The sequence below is a fragment of the Amblyomma mixtum genome, chromosome 4 (genome assembly GCF_055824585.1).
Source record: "Amblyomma mixtum isolate Tamu chromosome 4, ASM5582458v1, whole genome shotgun sequence".
Taxonomy (NCBI): domain Eukaryota; kingdom Metazoa; phylum Arthropoda; class Arachnida; order Ixodida; family Ixodidae; genus Amblyomma; species Amblyomma mixtum.
The window spans coordinates 83,876,025-83,891,703 of record NC_143015.1 but is presented as its reverse complement, the minus strand read 5'-3'; the positions used below and the strand labels follow the sequence as shown (position 1 = coordinate 83,891,703).

Below are 15,679 nucleotides of genomic sequence, written 5' to 3'. Positions count from 1 at the left end.
CTAATGGCAGCTACGGGTGCAACGGATGATAAACTGTAGCCCACCGCTGTTATCGCGCAGATAGACTAATGCTTCGCGGTATTAAAATTCACTGGACGTCCACTTCCGGCACGGGCGCTGCCCTTTTATCAACGGGAAGCCATTTGTACGGTCTATTTGCGAATGTGGCAGCGCGTAGATCTGTGACGCAGCTGGCTCGAAAGGCTTGAAACGAGCTCAGTATCCGTACCTTGCACACACTTTCACACTTGATTCTGTCTGTTGTTTCCCACCGCAGCTGCGTGGATTACAAGCGGCGCGGGTTCAGGGGGTGCCTTTGTGCGAAAGCAGTTCTTCACGAGCTCAAACCGGCTCACCGGTTTGTGTCATGCCTGACCTTGCGGGTGACCTTCGCCAAATGATAAATAAATAAACAACTGAAATAAATGTTTCCGTGACTGTGATTCGAAGCCGCGGCGGCGGGAACAGATCAGCTTCGCAGACCAATGCACGAAAGCACTATGCAATCGCCGCATCCGCTCAGACGTCGTGGTAAATTGCCACACACTTTCGCGCAATGCCTTGCACATTGTCTTCTTCATCAACTAATACTTCTACGAAACTGACATACGCGGCTTGAGCTATTACGCGGTAATGGTAGAAAGATGTGCGTTGCATGCGGTGGCATGGAGAAAAGGTGTGGACGAGACACACGAGAGCAATACGCGTTAGCGTTGACAAGGTTGCTACATAAACGCACCAGCGTATATTGCGTAAATTGGCACTGAGATGAAAAAGTTGAAGACGCCCGTAACTGGTTCCCTGCGTCAGTGGACACCTCAATCGCGCTTTCAGGCACGGGGCGATGGTGTCCAACATTACGATCCTAACACGGATGGGCGGTGCCCGCACTGTGGGGAGACCTGTGATATCTTTCGCATGTTGTGGGCATGTACCCAATATCCCCACCTCACCCCTTCCCTTCCCGATAGGCTTGGGCGACTGCCCTCCTGAATTGCTCCTCGCTGGAAACCTAACGGGCTCTGGTGAAACGGGCCCCAGACGGGCCTCGTCATGCGGCGTCCCGGACCAGAGATGCCGACCATGTAGTGGAGCCGCAAACTGTATTCCAATAACTAAAAGTTTTCACCACTACCACCCCCCCCCCCCCCCATCTGCAAAAAATTGTGGTTTCGTACAATATGTCGTGCTTATCAGTGCTAAACCGCCAGCCATTTTGATTTTTATAGCAGCTTCATGATTTTGCCCGGATTTTGCCCTGATGATGAGTCGCAGTTAAAGCAGGCTTAGAAGCACATGACCGTTGTAGAGTTCACGCCATAAAAAACCGAAAGGGGCACGTGTGCAGGAAATAAGCTTACATCCGACGGAAACGCACCTATTTACGTCCTTTAGCCGAGCTATTTAGTAAGCATCATGCTAACAATATCCAGTCTCTTTATAGTTACCGTCTCCTCTACCACATTTATTTTGGTAATGAAAAGTATGAAGAATTTCTAATGACTCTCTCAGATGCAACGTTACGTTCCAGTATGTCGAAAACACGTGCCCCTGAAAAATGAATGATTCCACACCACCGAACTGATTACCTTCTACACTCATTAAGGTATACAGTGCCAGTGTTATGAAACAAGCTCAGTCTATCCAGTTTTAATAACACTCTAATAATACGCAAAATTTTGCGTTCAATGTTTTTAGAGTGACCCGTGTTTGCTGTTTCTGGCGTAAAACGCTAACGCGGACAATACAAACATACACGTGTTACGTTCTCCTCTCATATGCGCAATTATCGGCTTTGTTGTAGTATCGTGTGCATGTTAACGCTAATCTTTGTTAACGTCTTGATAACTTTTATACATTTACTTCAACTCTTACTTTTGTAAATTTATGGTAAAATGTGAGCGTTTTTTAGGTACAGCAATATATATCTTGTATAGAATTTTTTGTACTGCTGTCACTGTTGCCTGCCTCTGGCTCCCAGGCCTCGTCAAGCTGCCGCTACAGCGTTTTGCCTGGGAGACCATCAACATTGTGAAACGTTGAAAATAAAGATGAATTGAATTGAGTGTAATGAAACTGGTCGTCACTGGTTCGAGCTGTTATGTTTTCCTTCATAGCCGCAGGAAATAGATATTTCGCGAAGAATATACAGCAAGCTGCGAGTGCTTTGTCAGAAGGGAAACTCGTTAAAATATATAATAGAACAGCGAAAACGCATATGAAGAGTTAAAACACGTAATATATGTGTACAACATTCTTGTTCAAAAAATTTTGAATATTGAAACACTGTGAGGCACTGGTATAAAAATATAAGGGGAAATAGTTCATTATTCCGATATGAAGCGATATATTTCTTTTATAGTGTTTCTATCACTCGCATCGAACAGTTAAGGCTGCCATATATAACCGATGGCGAACGCTTTTGACGATAGCAAGAACGTTAATAAGAAAATTATTGAAGCCTCTCGACTGGATATCTGCACATATATTAATTTTTTTTGTAGTGAAATCTTACAATTAATGAAAATGTGGGGCTAATAAACTCTTTTTGTTCAAAAATATTTCGTCCAGAATCGTGCAGTATGAAGGGTGAAAATGAGAATTTAAAGTGGCCTTGTATGCTGTATGGGCACCGTCTGTTCTTAAGCGCCCCCACCTATGTATCTAACTCAGAGATTTCAGTATTTGATAAGAAATCAATCGATCAACCACGCTTGCTAGCCATTCAATGCAGTGGGGTCTTGCTGGGACCCAAGTACCTACATGTGCCAAATCTCTTGGTTATCAAAGTTATTTCCCTCTCTCTCTCTCACTTCTATTGCCGTACATTAAGTCTGGGCGCCTTCTATAGAGACGTACGGCTCCGTATAGGATCCAAAATTAACAATCCATGTTACTCAAGAACACCATGGCCCCTCAGAAAACGCATTTACCAGTTATTGCTTCAGTCATGTGCAAAATGACCGCGAATTTGATGGTGCACGAAACCCCAGAATGTAACAGCATTTAGTGACAATATGCTTAAAAAGAGCGCCAACAGATGAGTTGCATGACGATGACCTCTGTATAAGAATGTTAGATGAAAACAACTTTTCTTACAAGGGCTGTGTAGATCGTTCCGGATAAACCAACAGCAATGTTGCACCAGAAGAGAGGTGCATGGAACACTGAAAGAAAATGTGTTGTGCAAAGCAAAAATTCTTTATTTGCATAGACGAAAAAGTAAAAGAGCATAGTTGTTGGCTAACTGTCCAATTATCCTAACGCGTATAGCGCTCGTGGTGTTCGTTTCTCGTCTCTTGTGTCCTCGTCTTTTGCTGCGCTACAGTGTATTGGAACTATGTACCAACAAGCCCAAAAAGCCACGCTATTGAGACGGATAGGGATTAGTGCAATGCTTGACTGAACCTCGCTTGTTAATCGGGGGACAAGCGCTCAGGGGCATTTTAGCGCTATAGTGTAAAGGGTCCTGTTTTGCGGAAAGCCCGGCTTCGGAGTTGAGGTGTCGCGAAGGTGCTGATTGGCCAAGAGGGCCGTGACGTCACAACCACATGACTTCGCGCGGATAATTTAAACACCCCACAAAGGTCACATGGTACAACAGCGTTGAAGTAAGTACACAATTGCTCATTGGTCTACGCGGTCGTGACGTCATTCTAAGCTTCTCTGAAGAAAGAAAAGCATTTGTGCTCAATAGAAAAATGGTATAGACGGGATTCAAACCGCTGTCCCTTTGGTCGCGAGCCTTGCGCGCTACCCTTCGACCACTAGGAACGTTCTTTCGACTCGGTTATAGGGAGGTACAATGTGGTGAATAAAATAAAAATAGACACTAAAATATAATCATAAAACCAAACGAAAATTAAATAAGCAAATGCGTCCTTATCTGCGAAGTGATATGCTAAGAGGACCCCACGTTGCCGAAGGGACCGTTTAACAATATTAGTGTCAAGCCATTCAGGCGCAGTTTATGTGTGTCCCGAATTTTTCGGAGCAGTTGTGAAACAAATCAATATGAAATTTTCGATGCGAATACAGAAGCATAGTCTGCATAAGCGTACCGGCAAGGAGTTTTGATATTCAGCGTTGTTCTGGTTTACTTGTAGCCTAATAAGCAAAGCGGATAAGTTCATGATAAGCTCTTAGAAACGCTGATTAAGCTGATCAAAGTTTTCAGGACGGTCAACGCAGAGGTAATCTAGCATAAGAAAAACAGCCATACCGGAATCTTCGAATGAACATGTCATGCATTTCCGTTATATCATTGATAATCTTCGGCACTAGCTGCTTATTCCACTATTCCAAATAGCGGTTTGAGGTGCAACCAGTCCACTTTTGGGCTGATAAGAGACGAAGGCAGAGCTAGTCGCGCGGGTCCATGCATCTACTGTGCACGAATATACATTGGCTAAAATTTACGCTGGGAACTGATAATGCCAACACTGCAATTGGAACGCAGGTCGTAACCACGCAAACAAAGGCGCAGGAAAGAAGAGACAGGACAAGGCGGGACCGCGTCTTTTCGCACCTGCCTTCCTGTTTTTTTGCGCGGTTACGATATGCATTCCATATCGAGGCACCAACTAGCACACCTATAGGTGTCGCCTATAATGTTTTCGAGGAACCCACAGCAAGGTGAATATACTAACTACTTCTATCACGTAATGAAATTAACCACCCGCTCAAGCAACCGCCGTACAATTCCTTGACTTCTGGAACATTTTAGGTTGGATTATTGGTTTATGGGGGTTTAACGTCGCAAAGCAACTCAGGCTATGAGAGACGCCGTAGTAAAGGGCTCCGGAAATTTCGACCACCTGAGGTTCTTTAACGTGCACTGACATCGAACAGCACACGGGCCTCTGAATTTCGCCTTCATTGAAGTTCAGCCGTCGTGGCCGGGATCGAACCCACGTCTTTCGTGTCAGCAGACGATCGCCGCAACTACTGAGCCACCGCGGCGGGACAACATTTTACAGTCCGCATACCTGTATACCACGTGTTCCAGCGCAGCCTGCGACCAATATTTATATATAGGCTTTTGAGGTAAAAAGAATGCTATTGCCATAAAGTAAAACTAGTGCTTGGCGACGTCAGAAATCAAGTGAATCATGCTATTAAGTTGGTGAACTAAAATTTCACCGCTAAATTTTCAGATATTACAGATAGGCGCCTGGTTGTAAGTAGCGGTTTCTCAATGACCTTAAGCAACAACGAGATAGGTTCTTCGAATTTCATGAATGCGCTCATCCTCGTCACCGTGACTAAACAAATTGTGCCCTATACTCGTTCAATTTGAAAATTGTGCTCCGGATAAGCGGGCACAAAGATGTCTATCAAATCGCATCACTTCACAATGCATGCCCCACGTGACCTTCTCTGTCACGCCCGCGCTGTACGTACTTCTATGCTCGCCGCTGTTCACTGCTCTTGCCGAGGCGATGACGAGAAGGTCACGTGATGCGGGCGTCGCACAGGGGCGTTTACCGGTGGGCCTCGCTTTGCGTGCAAGGCAGGCACTCGACTTTGGAATTAAGCGAGAAATGGCTAATATATGAGTCACAGCGCTGAAATCAATCCCGTTTTCGAAATCGTTCAAACTGATGTGGCTATTGCTAATAGTCAGCTGCATTAAACAGGCTCCTATCAGTAATAGATGAAAAGTAAGCTGTAATAATTTATTTATTTATTTATTCATGCTGTTAACCCTCCGTTGAAGGTTACCACAAGGAGGGAGAACATATGCAAACACAATTAAAAATATAACTCCCATTGCGAAAAATTGCATTCACAAAAACAGAATTGCAAATTTCCACCCCGTTCACTCGTCTCCATACCTACGTCTCCAAACTTCACAAAAATTTTTCAACATCAGACTGCTCAAAAACATCATTTTGCAATTGAATCCGCATTTCAATTACGTCCGGAAAAAATGTATAAGTGTACACCAATTTAGAATTTTGTTAACCAACTTCCTAGTTAACGTGACTCATGTGTTTTCTGAAGTCCGCCAGCACAAGTACCACATTGCCAAAGAAGGCAGCTTTTAAAAGTTAGTAATGCGCTTCAGCGAAGGGAAGACAACCGCTGGTTCTTAAGGGTAACTGAGTGGCTTTCAATAGAAGGCAAGCGTAGCAGGAGGCGACAGAAAGTCAGATGGGCGGATGATATTAAGAAGCTTGCAGGGACGTGGTGGCCGCAGCTCGCAACGGACAGGGTTAATTGGAGAGACATGGGAGAGGCCTTTGCCCTGCAGTGAGCGTGGTCAGGCTCACGATGGAGACTAATGGGCCTCACTGGAACACCACGTATAAACTATGGCTAACGTGTCCATTGAACTGCTGCTATTCCTCTCTACGCTATGGACACGCACGCAAAGTGTAGCATTCTTTTCGTTGACACTGACACTATGACCAGCTACTCAGTACGTATAGGTGTTACTACGCTATTAGTCGTGGATGTGAACCAACTTCTAAGGACCAACAGCAGCGCATAGTTTCTGCATGTTTTGACTCTGCGTCTTGAGCTTCGTGTTTCTAACTGATGCTACTAAAGTTATTTATAGTATTAAATAAACCCCACTGTACCTGTTACAAGCGTGATGGAGGCTGCAAAGATGGAGATGGCGCCGACACTTTGCTGGAATGAAAATGCAATGACAATTATAGGGCCACTCTTTTCGCAGGATGATTGTGAGATAATGGAGACGGCATAGAAAAAGATTAGTTTCAAGCCATAACAGTGCTAAGGGCCAAACTTGGTAAATTTTTATCATAATTATCTCCTTGCAATAGCGCCAAGGGGTTCATCACTATCCCTCATAATTACGATCTGTGTGAATACCGCGTTGGTGATACGCACAAGAAAAGGTTACTGAGTAAAGACACCTTCTAAAAAATCTTCTAAATAAATACACACAGGCCATGGAAATTATTCCAAAAATATGTCACCCATAACTCTTTCAAAATGAATGCTATAACTTACCTTCTTTCTTGTTCGAATGATTAAAAGGTTGTTCACACACAAATTCTTGATGTCATTGTTGTTCCGTTAACATCTGTGAATTCTCTTGTATTTCTCATTCTAACATGCCTTGTAAAGATCTAGTGTATAATTTAGTCATTGCAAAAGCATGCAACTTCCACTTATTTTCTACCTTGTAAAAGGTATGTGTTTTGTATAACGAGAATGCACGAAGTTCTTGGTTCTTTTGCCTCCTATACTGAAAATTGTGTCGGATGCTTAGGCCCCGTCAGACAGAATACATCTGCCTTTTGCCCTTGTGACCGAGACCTTGTCTGAAATAAAGAATATATATTTATCTATATCTATAACATGTACTCCGTAATCGGACGATGCCGCCGGCAGCCCTTGTGGCCTGTAGAATTTTTCTCTGTCAGTTTGTTGCACGGTATACACATCAATCAGTACCAAGCGAGGCGGCATTCTTTCGTTGCTAATTAAAAAAGACGTTCTCGTTTAACGTCCCAGAGCGACTAAGGCTATCGGGACGCCGTAGTGGAGGGCTCCAGGTATTATCAACCACCACGTCTTTTTAACTAGTGTGTTGCTTAAACAAGACATGTTGTAGGCCAGTCACTTGCCATATTTTTAATTTCTTTATTCCAGTTTTTGTTCGCGGTATACAAAAATCTGAGCACGGTGAGAGAAAAGCAGTGTTCCACCACTGCTTGAGAAACGTCGCCGCCCCTGAATGTTGGCAGAAGCACATGATGAACGAAAAAAATATATATACATTGACTGACGTGTGAGCATCAAGGGGTAGAAAATTGAAACAACACTCGGTACAAAATAAGTCTGGCTTGGTTTGGTTTATGGGTTTAAAGTCCCAAAGCGACTAAGGCTATGAGAGACGCCGTAGTGGAGGGCTCCGGAAATTTCGACCACCTAGGGTTGTTTAACGTGCACTGACAGCGCACAGTATAGACGAACACGTCATATATTGATAATACCAGTAGCTACTGTAGAAATAGAGAAACTACATTCTTACACTATCACAAACAGGATTTCGAGCGTGGTGCTTTCCAGCAAAAACTAAAGTTTTAGTCAACAGTGCTGTTAGATACACAGGTTGCGAATTGAAGACAGTGACATGGTACAAAGTTCATCAGACAAAGATGTGTTTAGAACATTAGAAGCGGACAAACATGCGACGAATGCTCGATTTTCAAATTGCTATTTGCAACAATTTCGCAAATTCACGTTCAGTTCAACTGCCCTAGAAATGACTTTAGTGCTTCTCTGATGATCTGACGAGGGGAGGGTTCCCGGATTTGTTATTAAGCGGCAAACATGCACACCCAGCCAAATCTGCAACTGGCGCGATTTTTGCATCCCAAATTTCACCTTGTAAAAGGCTTCTCTCGCCTAAACCGCAGGCATGTTCACGTTTTAATTTTACGTGTGGGGTGGCATTCGCTGGTCTATTTTTTTCATGTTAGGCTTGAGTGGAGTAATCGCCTGATTAAATAAAAATTATTGGTTTGGTTTATGGGGTTTAACGTCCCAAAGCAACTCAGGCTATGAGAGACGCCGTAGTGAAGGGCTCCGGCGATTTCGACCACCTGGAGCTCTTTAACGTGAACTGACATCGCACAATACGCGGGCCTCTAGAATTTCGCCTTCATCGAAACTCAGCAGCCGCGGCCTGGATCGAACCCGCGTCTTTCGGGTCAGCTGCCCAGCGCCGTAACCACTGAGCTAGCGCAGCGGGCAAATAAAAAATCAAAATTATTAGTAACTATCATCGTTTGCGGCTACGAATAGCCAAAACAAAGTGGATACGTAGCAACGGTTTCGAGGGCGTAGTCGCACTTATTCTGGGTAAACGAATTGCCTAGCATGGGAGGAGAGGCAGTTTACCAAGAGAAAGACGCGAGATAAACGGCAACCACTGCTGCGTGTGCCGCTAGTGTTGGCTCTTCGTAACTACAGACGATGCGGATTTCCAATAATTTTGGCCCCGTCAGGCACCTACTCCACTCAAGCATAATATGAAAAAAAAAATGAACCAAATGCCGCCACACGCGTCGAATCACAGCGTGAATATGCCAGTGGTTTAACCTAGGGTGCAATTAGGGATGCAAAAATTACGCCGGATAAAGATTTGGCCCGGTTTAAGTGGCGCAAAATGACGTCATTATGCGGAAGGACCCATAAATTTCACTCACCGTTAGAAAAATGTAGATCACACAGGCCGCTAATGAAATTGTGTTGTTGAAGCGTAGCCGAAGGTACTGCAGAGAAAGTGCAAAAACGTGCATGCATTAAGTAGCAGTGCTAATTTGTGCACAGCTGGCCGCAAATACATGAAAGAATGGAAGGTTGTGGTGAAGGCTTTTAAATTCAGATTGAAGTGGATTCGGATCTATATACCTGATAATTATTTAGGCTGTTCACTGAAGGGAAAAGAAGGTGCAGAAAACAACTAGCACCCGGAGATTTTGTCTGCTGCCAGTGACCACGGTTCACAGATGCGGATGGACCTGCTGAGCTCCGTAATATAACAGTACAGAAATATCAGCGCTAGGATTGTGATAAAGCGATAGCCGTGGTAAAATATGGTTTCTTTCGAGTAATACGAATTAATAAAGGCGAAATGCTGCAGCATGAGGAAAAAAAGAAAAACCAAGCGTAGAAGCAGTGTCACTGTCATCCGTAGCAGAGTGCAGTATTACTGCGCCTGAATGCATGACGTCCCGCCGCTTAGTATATATGAGTCAACCACTGTATCGCGAAGTATAGATTCACACGCTGAACTACATATAATAAAAAAAATGCTTTACAGGGAGACAAACGGGGAAAGAATTCCGAGAATTCAGATATTGCATTGTACTGAGGAAGTACTTTGAACTTACGCTGAGCTTTAGTCTCTTAGTCCTCTGTTTACCGAGGATTCAGTAGCGAAAAAAAAAAATCGTGCACTCGTCTCTATACAAGTACAAATGTACACATGTTAGGTGCCTGCATGAAATGATGGTTTTCATGCCACAATTAGCTCAAAAATTTTTTAATTTCTGATCGTCCACATCTGTTCAGTGGCTATCAAGGTGAGGGCGGAACAAGTTCCATATAGCGCGCTCTCATCCTGCGCGAAGTGGGCGCAGCTTCCTCAAAAAACGCAAGTGCGGGATCATAAGGTTTGTAGTAATAAAGAGAACGAACGCCAGTAAGTTTTACGAGTTTAAGCTATTGTACATATTTTCGGGGAAAGCCCTGTGTTCAACATGATGAAAGATCGAATCGAGAGGCATGAGCCTCACTCGCGGGTGCGTGCGTGTGAAGGTCCTTCTGTAAAGTTTTTTTTTTAAGCCAGCACAGTTGTTAGACCAAACAACCACACCATGTACTTTTGTTGGCTTCTCCTGTCTGATGACATTGGTTCTAAGAGTGTCTGTTATCAATTGACGGGCTTACCAGAAAAAGCGCCGGAGTAATGTTCATCACCTGGTTAGGCTGTGGGCTTCAGGAACATAGAAATGGACAGCTCGCTCCTTGCCTTCTAGTCGTGGACGTTTGTGCGAGGTTATGCGTCTGGATGGATGGTAGAGTAAACTTGCTAGGATGCTTTGCGGACACTTTTTCCCAGACGACTGGTTCCTTTTCCTGATGTTAACTTTCCGTGACATAGCTTGCCTTTTTTAATGCTATAGCATTGAACATTATATCATGCTATTTCGCGTTAGTCACAAAAGTAGGTTAGTGGTCGAGAGGGAGATGACCTCAGAAGGTCACATGGTCTTGGGACGTCACCGCAGCTTGCCTAGCGTGGCAAGAAGTTAATTAAAATCAATTGAGTTCATTTGCCACCTGCAGACAATGGCACTTGTGATCATGCAATTTCGCGTCCTGCGTTAGGCACAGAAGTCGCTGGTTGGTGTAGAAGGCGATGACCTGACAAGGGCACGTGAATACGGGGGGGGGGGGGGGGGGGGGGGGACTTCTAAGCTGGAAAACAAGAGGCACTGAGGAGCCGAGATGGGCGAGACACGCGAGTTAGAGCAGGGTCTCAGCGGATTAACTCAGCACATGATTATGTGTGTGGAAAAAAAGATACGATTACTGTGAACTCACTGCGCATGTGGTGACAGACCTGACCCCGAAACATAACATCTAGCAGCAACGTTGCTTCTCATGCTGTCGTTTTCAACTCGTAAGGTGAATAAACTAAGCGTCCTCATAAAACTTTTTGCTACCTTTCGGCCCCTCTGGGCGACGAGAGAAGGAACAGAAAAGGTTTGTGGAACTGTAGCGCTTTGAAATATTACTAAAAGGACATAAAAACGGCGTTGTTAAAAGCATTGACCCTTAGAAAAAGAAGCAGCTTGCTTCCTGTGGGCATATTTGCTGACGCACAGCTGGCCCTCCCGAAGCTCAATATGTTTTGAAAGAACCTCACATTGAAAACCACCTAGTTCAATGTGGATGGCGTACAGTTCAACAGTTTTTTCTTCTGCTCCCAAAATGCCTTATAGTACTATGAAATTGGGAAAACCGCCAAAGGTTAAAATGCGCGAAGCTCATCGCTGTGGCACGGGCAATATTTTGAACTTTATCAGCGTCCATCGGAAATGTTTCGCAAAAGTTACCCCTGCCGGACTACGCTTTCAGAGAGTGGGCCATTCGTGAAACTCACCTCAAATATCGACGTTATGCCGAGTTTGTAGAGCACTGGCACAAAAATATGTGTGGCCAGAGGAAACAGCAACAGAGGTGTAACTGCACTCCAAAACATGTGCCAGCCGTAGGCGTAGAAGTGGGCCGGCATGCCCACGAGTCCAATGGAGGAGAAGAGAGAGGCCACGGTTGAGGCAGCGAGGGGAAGAATTCGGAGGGTCCGGCTTCCAAGGAACACATCTTTCGCAATCCCGTCGGACCCGCCTCCCGTCGGAGGTTTCCGAAAAGAGAAGTAAAGGCCGAGGGAAAAGTTCCCTGCGATCAGAACTCCGAAGAGCACGTACTCCAGAGCACGCATCGCTGCTTCGTCTTCCACGTGGTTCTTAGACGCCGCTTATCAGCTCAGCATTCGCAGTCTGCCACGGAAGATGCGCCCAAGTAAGCCTGCGAAGTCAGCCTTCTCAAGTACACGCTCTTTAGCTACTGTTATTTTAATTCATAGTGTATCTTTTTTTGCAACTATACGGTGTAAAAGGACCCAAGGGAAAAACAGTTCAGACACGGCTTGATATGTCCTTGGCCTCCTTAGAAGTCCCTGGCAGCAGCGAAAAACAACACAAGACAACAACGTATCAAGACCCAGCTGGCTCCGTCAAGTTCGAAGCAAAGTACAGAACGCAAATGAAAACTTATTAGGAGATGCAAAAAGTCGACATAAAATAAATCATACCATACTGGAAAAATCGCACAGTACTCGACACATAATGTTAAATGTACCACTGATTGCAGTAAAAATACAAGTGAAACAAGTGAAACATACAGCGAGTGACAACTCTACCTTACATGTGTCCAAGAAGGAGATTCCGTTAACAGAATGCGTTAAACCTCAAATAAATGGGCGTCAAGGTTAGCACCGAGTAGAGCACCTGTTGTGCTTAGGAGAGTATCGCTAAGCCTACATACCGTGCTCTATTCCCGCAAACTTCATGCACTGAAACGAACAACCTTAAGTAATGGAGGACGCCGGTACACGATGAAGTGACGGCTCCTGGTGCGTGCGAATTCGAAAAACCTACGCGTTCAGCCTGGTCGTCCTGGCTATTTGTGGGCACTGGGCGAGCTCATGTTCCCGTTGTTGAGCTGAGCGCTTCGCCGGAAGCTAACCATCAAATGGCCCGTCCTCCGGAGGCACGTTTTTCATGTGTTAGCGTCACACAAAGGAGTATGGTACTTTTGCGCTCGCTTATTTTTAGGTCAGGGGCAGGACTTCCATAGAAGAGCAAGGGAGAAGAAAAGCTGAAAAAAAAAGAAACAAAAACTGCTTCCGCTCGTAGACAGCTGGTGGAAGCAACGTGCGCCTGCTACGTCGAAGATAGTGTGCGAACTCAGAGACCTCATTTCACCTCTCACCCACGATTGCCAACCCAATGTGCAAGAGGAAGTCATTGCCACATACGTCCGTTGCAAGAGAAATTTAGTACACCACACTTGTAGGTAGCGTTTCCCTACATCAGCATTCTGCGCTAGGGGTGGGGTGATTAACCTACAGCTTGGAAGTGATGTTCATATGAAGCTCAATTTTTTGTTTATCTTGAAAACGCATCTTTATTCTAAAGTTTTATTTTCGCACTTTCATTTTTGCACATTTCATTTTGGACCTTGTCACCGCCGAGTGTTTTTCACATGGAGCCCTTTCCCGATCAAAAAAAAAAATGTTCTATGCATAAAACAGAACAACAGACCATATAGTTGGCGATCTCAGAAAAGAATAACAAAGAACACAATGAAGCCTGTGTTTCCATCAGTGACAGTGAGTATTATGCAGTTGTTCCTTTTTTAGAACGTTGGCTTTTGGCAGTAACAAATGTCAAAGACAGGAGACATACCTTATCGCCTCGCATCACTCCGGCTGACGTAAACGCTGTCCCATTCTGTCCATCAAGTGTACGGGCATAGTTCTGCAGATGTTATCTGGCAGGGCTCTCGTGCGTAGTGCCTCAAGTGATGAGAGGGATGCTGGACCCGTCGCATATCCTCGGGCTCGCACAATCTCGATGCGCGCGACGTCTGACGGGCGTTTCGGGGGGTTTGGTGCGTCTGACGCCCTCTAATAAGGGAGTAATTACTCATTGACGTCCACTCTAGCGCAGTCAAACGGCTATAAAGGAAAGCTAACAGCTTTTTCAGAAACTTCGTAGTTAATGAAAAAATTCGCCCTGGTCCGGGGTTCGAACCCGGGAGCACCGCTTAACCGGAGCAGTCGCTCTACCAATTTAGCTAACCGGGACGGCAAGCTTATGGTAGGGCGAGAGCGAATTGATCAATAACTCGAAGTGGGAAGAGTGTTGGTCAAATGTTTTAGGGGAACCCCCAAGGTGGAGTAGATTTGTATTAAGGGAGTAATTACTAAGTAATTATTGTAGCCGTATGGCTACACTCGAGTGGACGTCAATGAGTAACTACGAAGTTTCTGAGAAAGCTGTATAGCTTTCCTTTGTAGCCGTATGACTGCGCTCGGGTGAACGTCAATTAGTAATCACTCCCTTATTACAAATCTACTCCACCTTGGGGGTTTCCCCTATAACATTTGACTGACGACCTCGCGTCCCGCAGGACGACGGTGAAGATTGCACGTAGCGAAAGGCGGAATGCATTGAAAGATGCAGTCATGCATCCCCATCTCTCCCCACCTTCCCTGCACGCACTTGAATGCGACTAAGGCTGCACGAGGCACGAGCAGCGAGCGGGTAGTTACATTACCACGGAACGGGACCACGCGTGAGTCGGGAACGGAACCACGAAGCCGCCACAGTGGCTCAGTGCTGATGATGCTTGCCTGCTCACCGGAAACACGAGGGTTCGATCCCGGCCGCGGCTGTCACTTTTCGGTGTTGTTGAAATGCTAAGCGCGAGTGCACTGTACGATATCAGAGCACGTTATCCCAGTTATCCGGAGCCCTTCACTACTACGGTCATCATAGCGCGTGGGACATTGGCGGGTTAAACGCCATAAACCCACTTGTCGTGAGGCATGCACATCATACCTATGCTGCAAGAGCTTTAGCTCAATAAATGCTCTCCCGCCTGCCACTGCTATTGAAGCTCTGAATGCGTACTGCATGCGCGGCAATAGAAAACGTTATTCAAGCACGAGTGGATTTCTTTATAGTTTCCTGTCTATAATTAGCGACTACATTGTAGGCAGCTGTAAAGTTGTCGGAGAGCAAGAATAAATTCGCGCTACACAGACCAAAACAGCTGGTTCAGATGACGTTAGCATTCTGTATATGGGACACAGCAATGTTTTACAAATTCGGCATGGAGAAGAACATGTTTAGTTATTTACAATATAACTACATTTGGTCACGGTTAATTGAGAAAGCTCAAGTGAATTGTCGATAGGAATTTTCGACTTTGAATCATTGCTCCTAAGTGCGGCGTTTAAAAGGTTAAGCGCTACTGAGTCTTTAAAGCACCTTTTTGGGCAAATCAGGGTTCGGCGCCCACTGGCGAAAAATTTATTCATAAGATCCGAAACTTTAGGGCTGCTCCACAGATCCTGCCTTCGCTTTCTTTTTATCCATGTTATCTGCGTTCAGAGTTTGCCAATTTAACAAGAGGATGCTCATTGGAAGGTTCGCCACTCGCTAGTACGAGTCCTGTTTACGTCCTACGTCAAAAAATCCTTCCCTTGGGCGCTACCATTACAGTCGAACAATGTGATCTAAAAATCAAATCAAAAGCAATGTTTATTCTGAGAGCCTGAATGACTAGAAGCAAAAATTTCTACGGAAAGCCACGTGACTAGTGTACTGTCGAATATCAATTACATGTGATCAAGCAGCCAAACTGAGGACGACCCTTATGAAAATGGCCTATAGATAGTCTACAGTCTTTTTATTGACTCTATTGACTTCTTATGGATATTGCTTTTTGTCTATTCATAGTCAATAGACTGTCTATAGACAAAAGTCTACTAAAAGTGAATGGCCATTAATCTATAGATTGTCTATAGACTATGACATTTGTATTGCCTATACTG

At 44.9% G+C, this 15,679-nt stretch overlaps 1 protein-coding gene across 1 annotated transcript in view; it reads right to left on the bottom strand.

Annotated features, from left to right (window-relative positions):
* LOC149347238 (sodium-coupled monocarboxylate transporter 1-like) overlaps positions 1–11,995 on the bottom strand; it is a 55,401-nt gene extending 43,406 nt beyond the window's left edge. The window contains exons 1-4 of the mRNA XM_089585534.1: positions 11,657–11,995; positions 9,192–9,257; positions 6,588–6,639; positions 3,100–3,167 (exon numbers count right to left, since the gene is read on the bottom strand). Of these exons, the coding sequence (XP_089441660.1) occupies positions 3,100–3,167; positions 6,588–6,639; positions 9,192–9,257; positions 11,657–11,995 (525 nt within the window). The remainder of the gene's footprint in view (positions 1–3,099; positions 3,168–6,587; positions 6,640–9,191; positions 9,258–11,656) is intronic.
* Between the last annotated feature and the right edge of the window lie 3,684 nt (positions 11,996–15,679).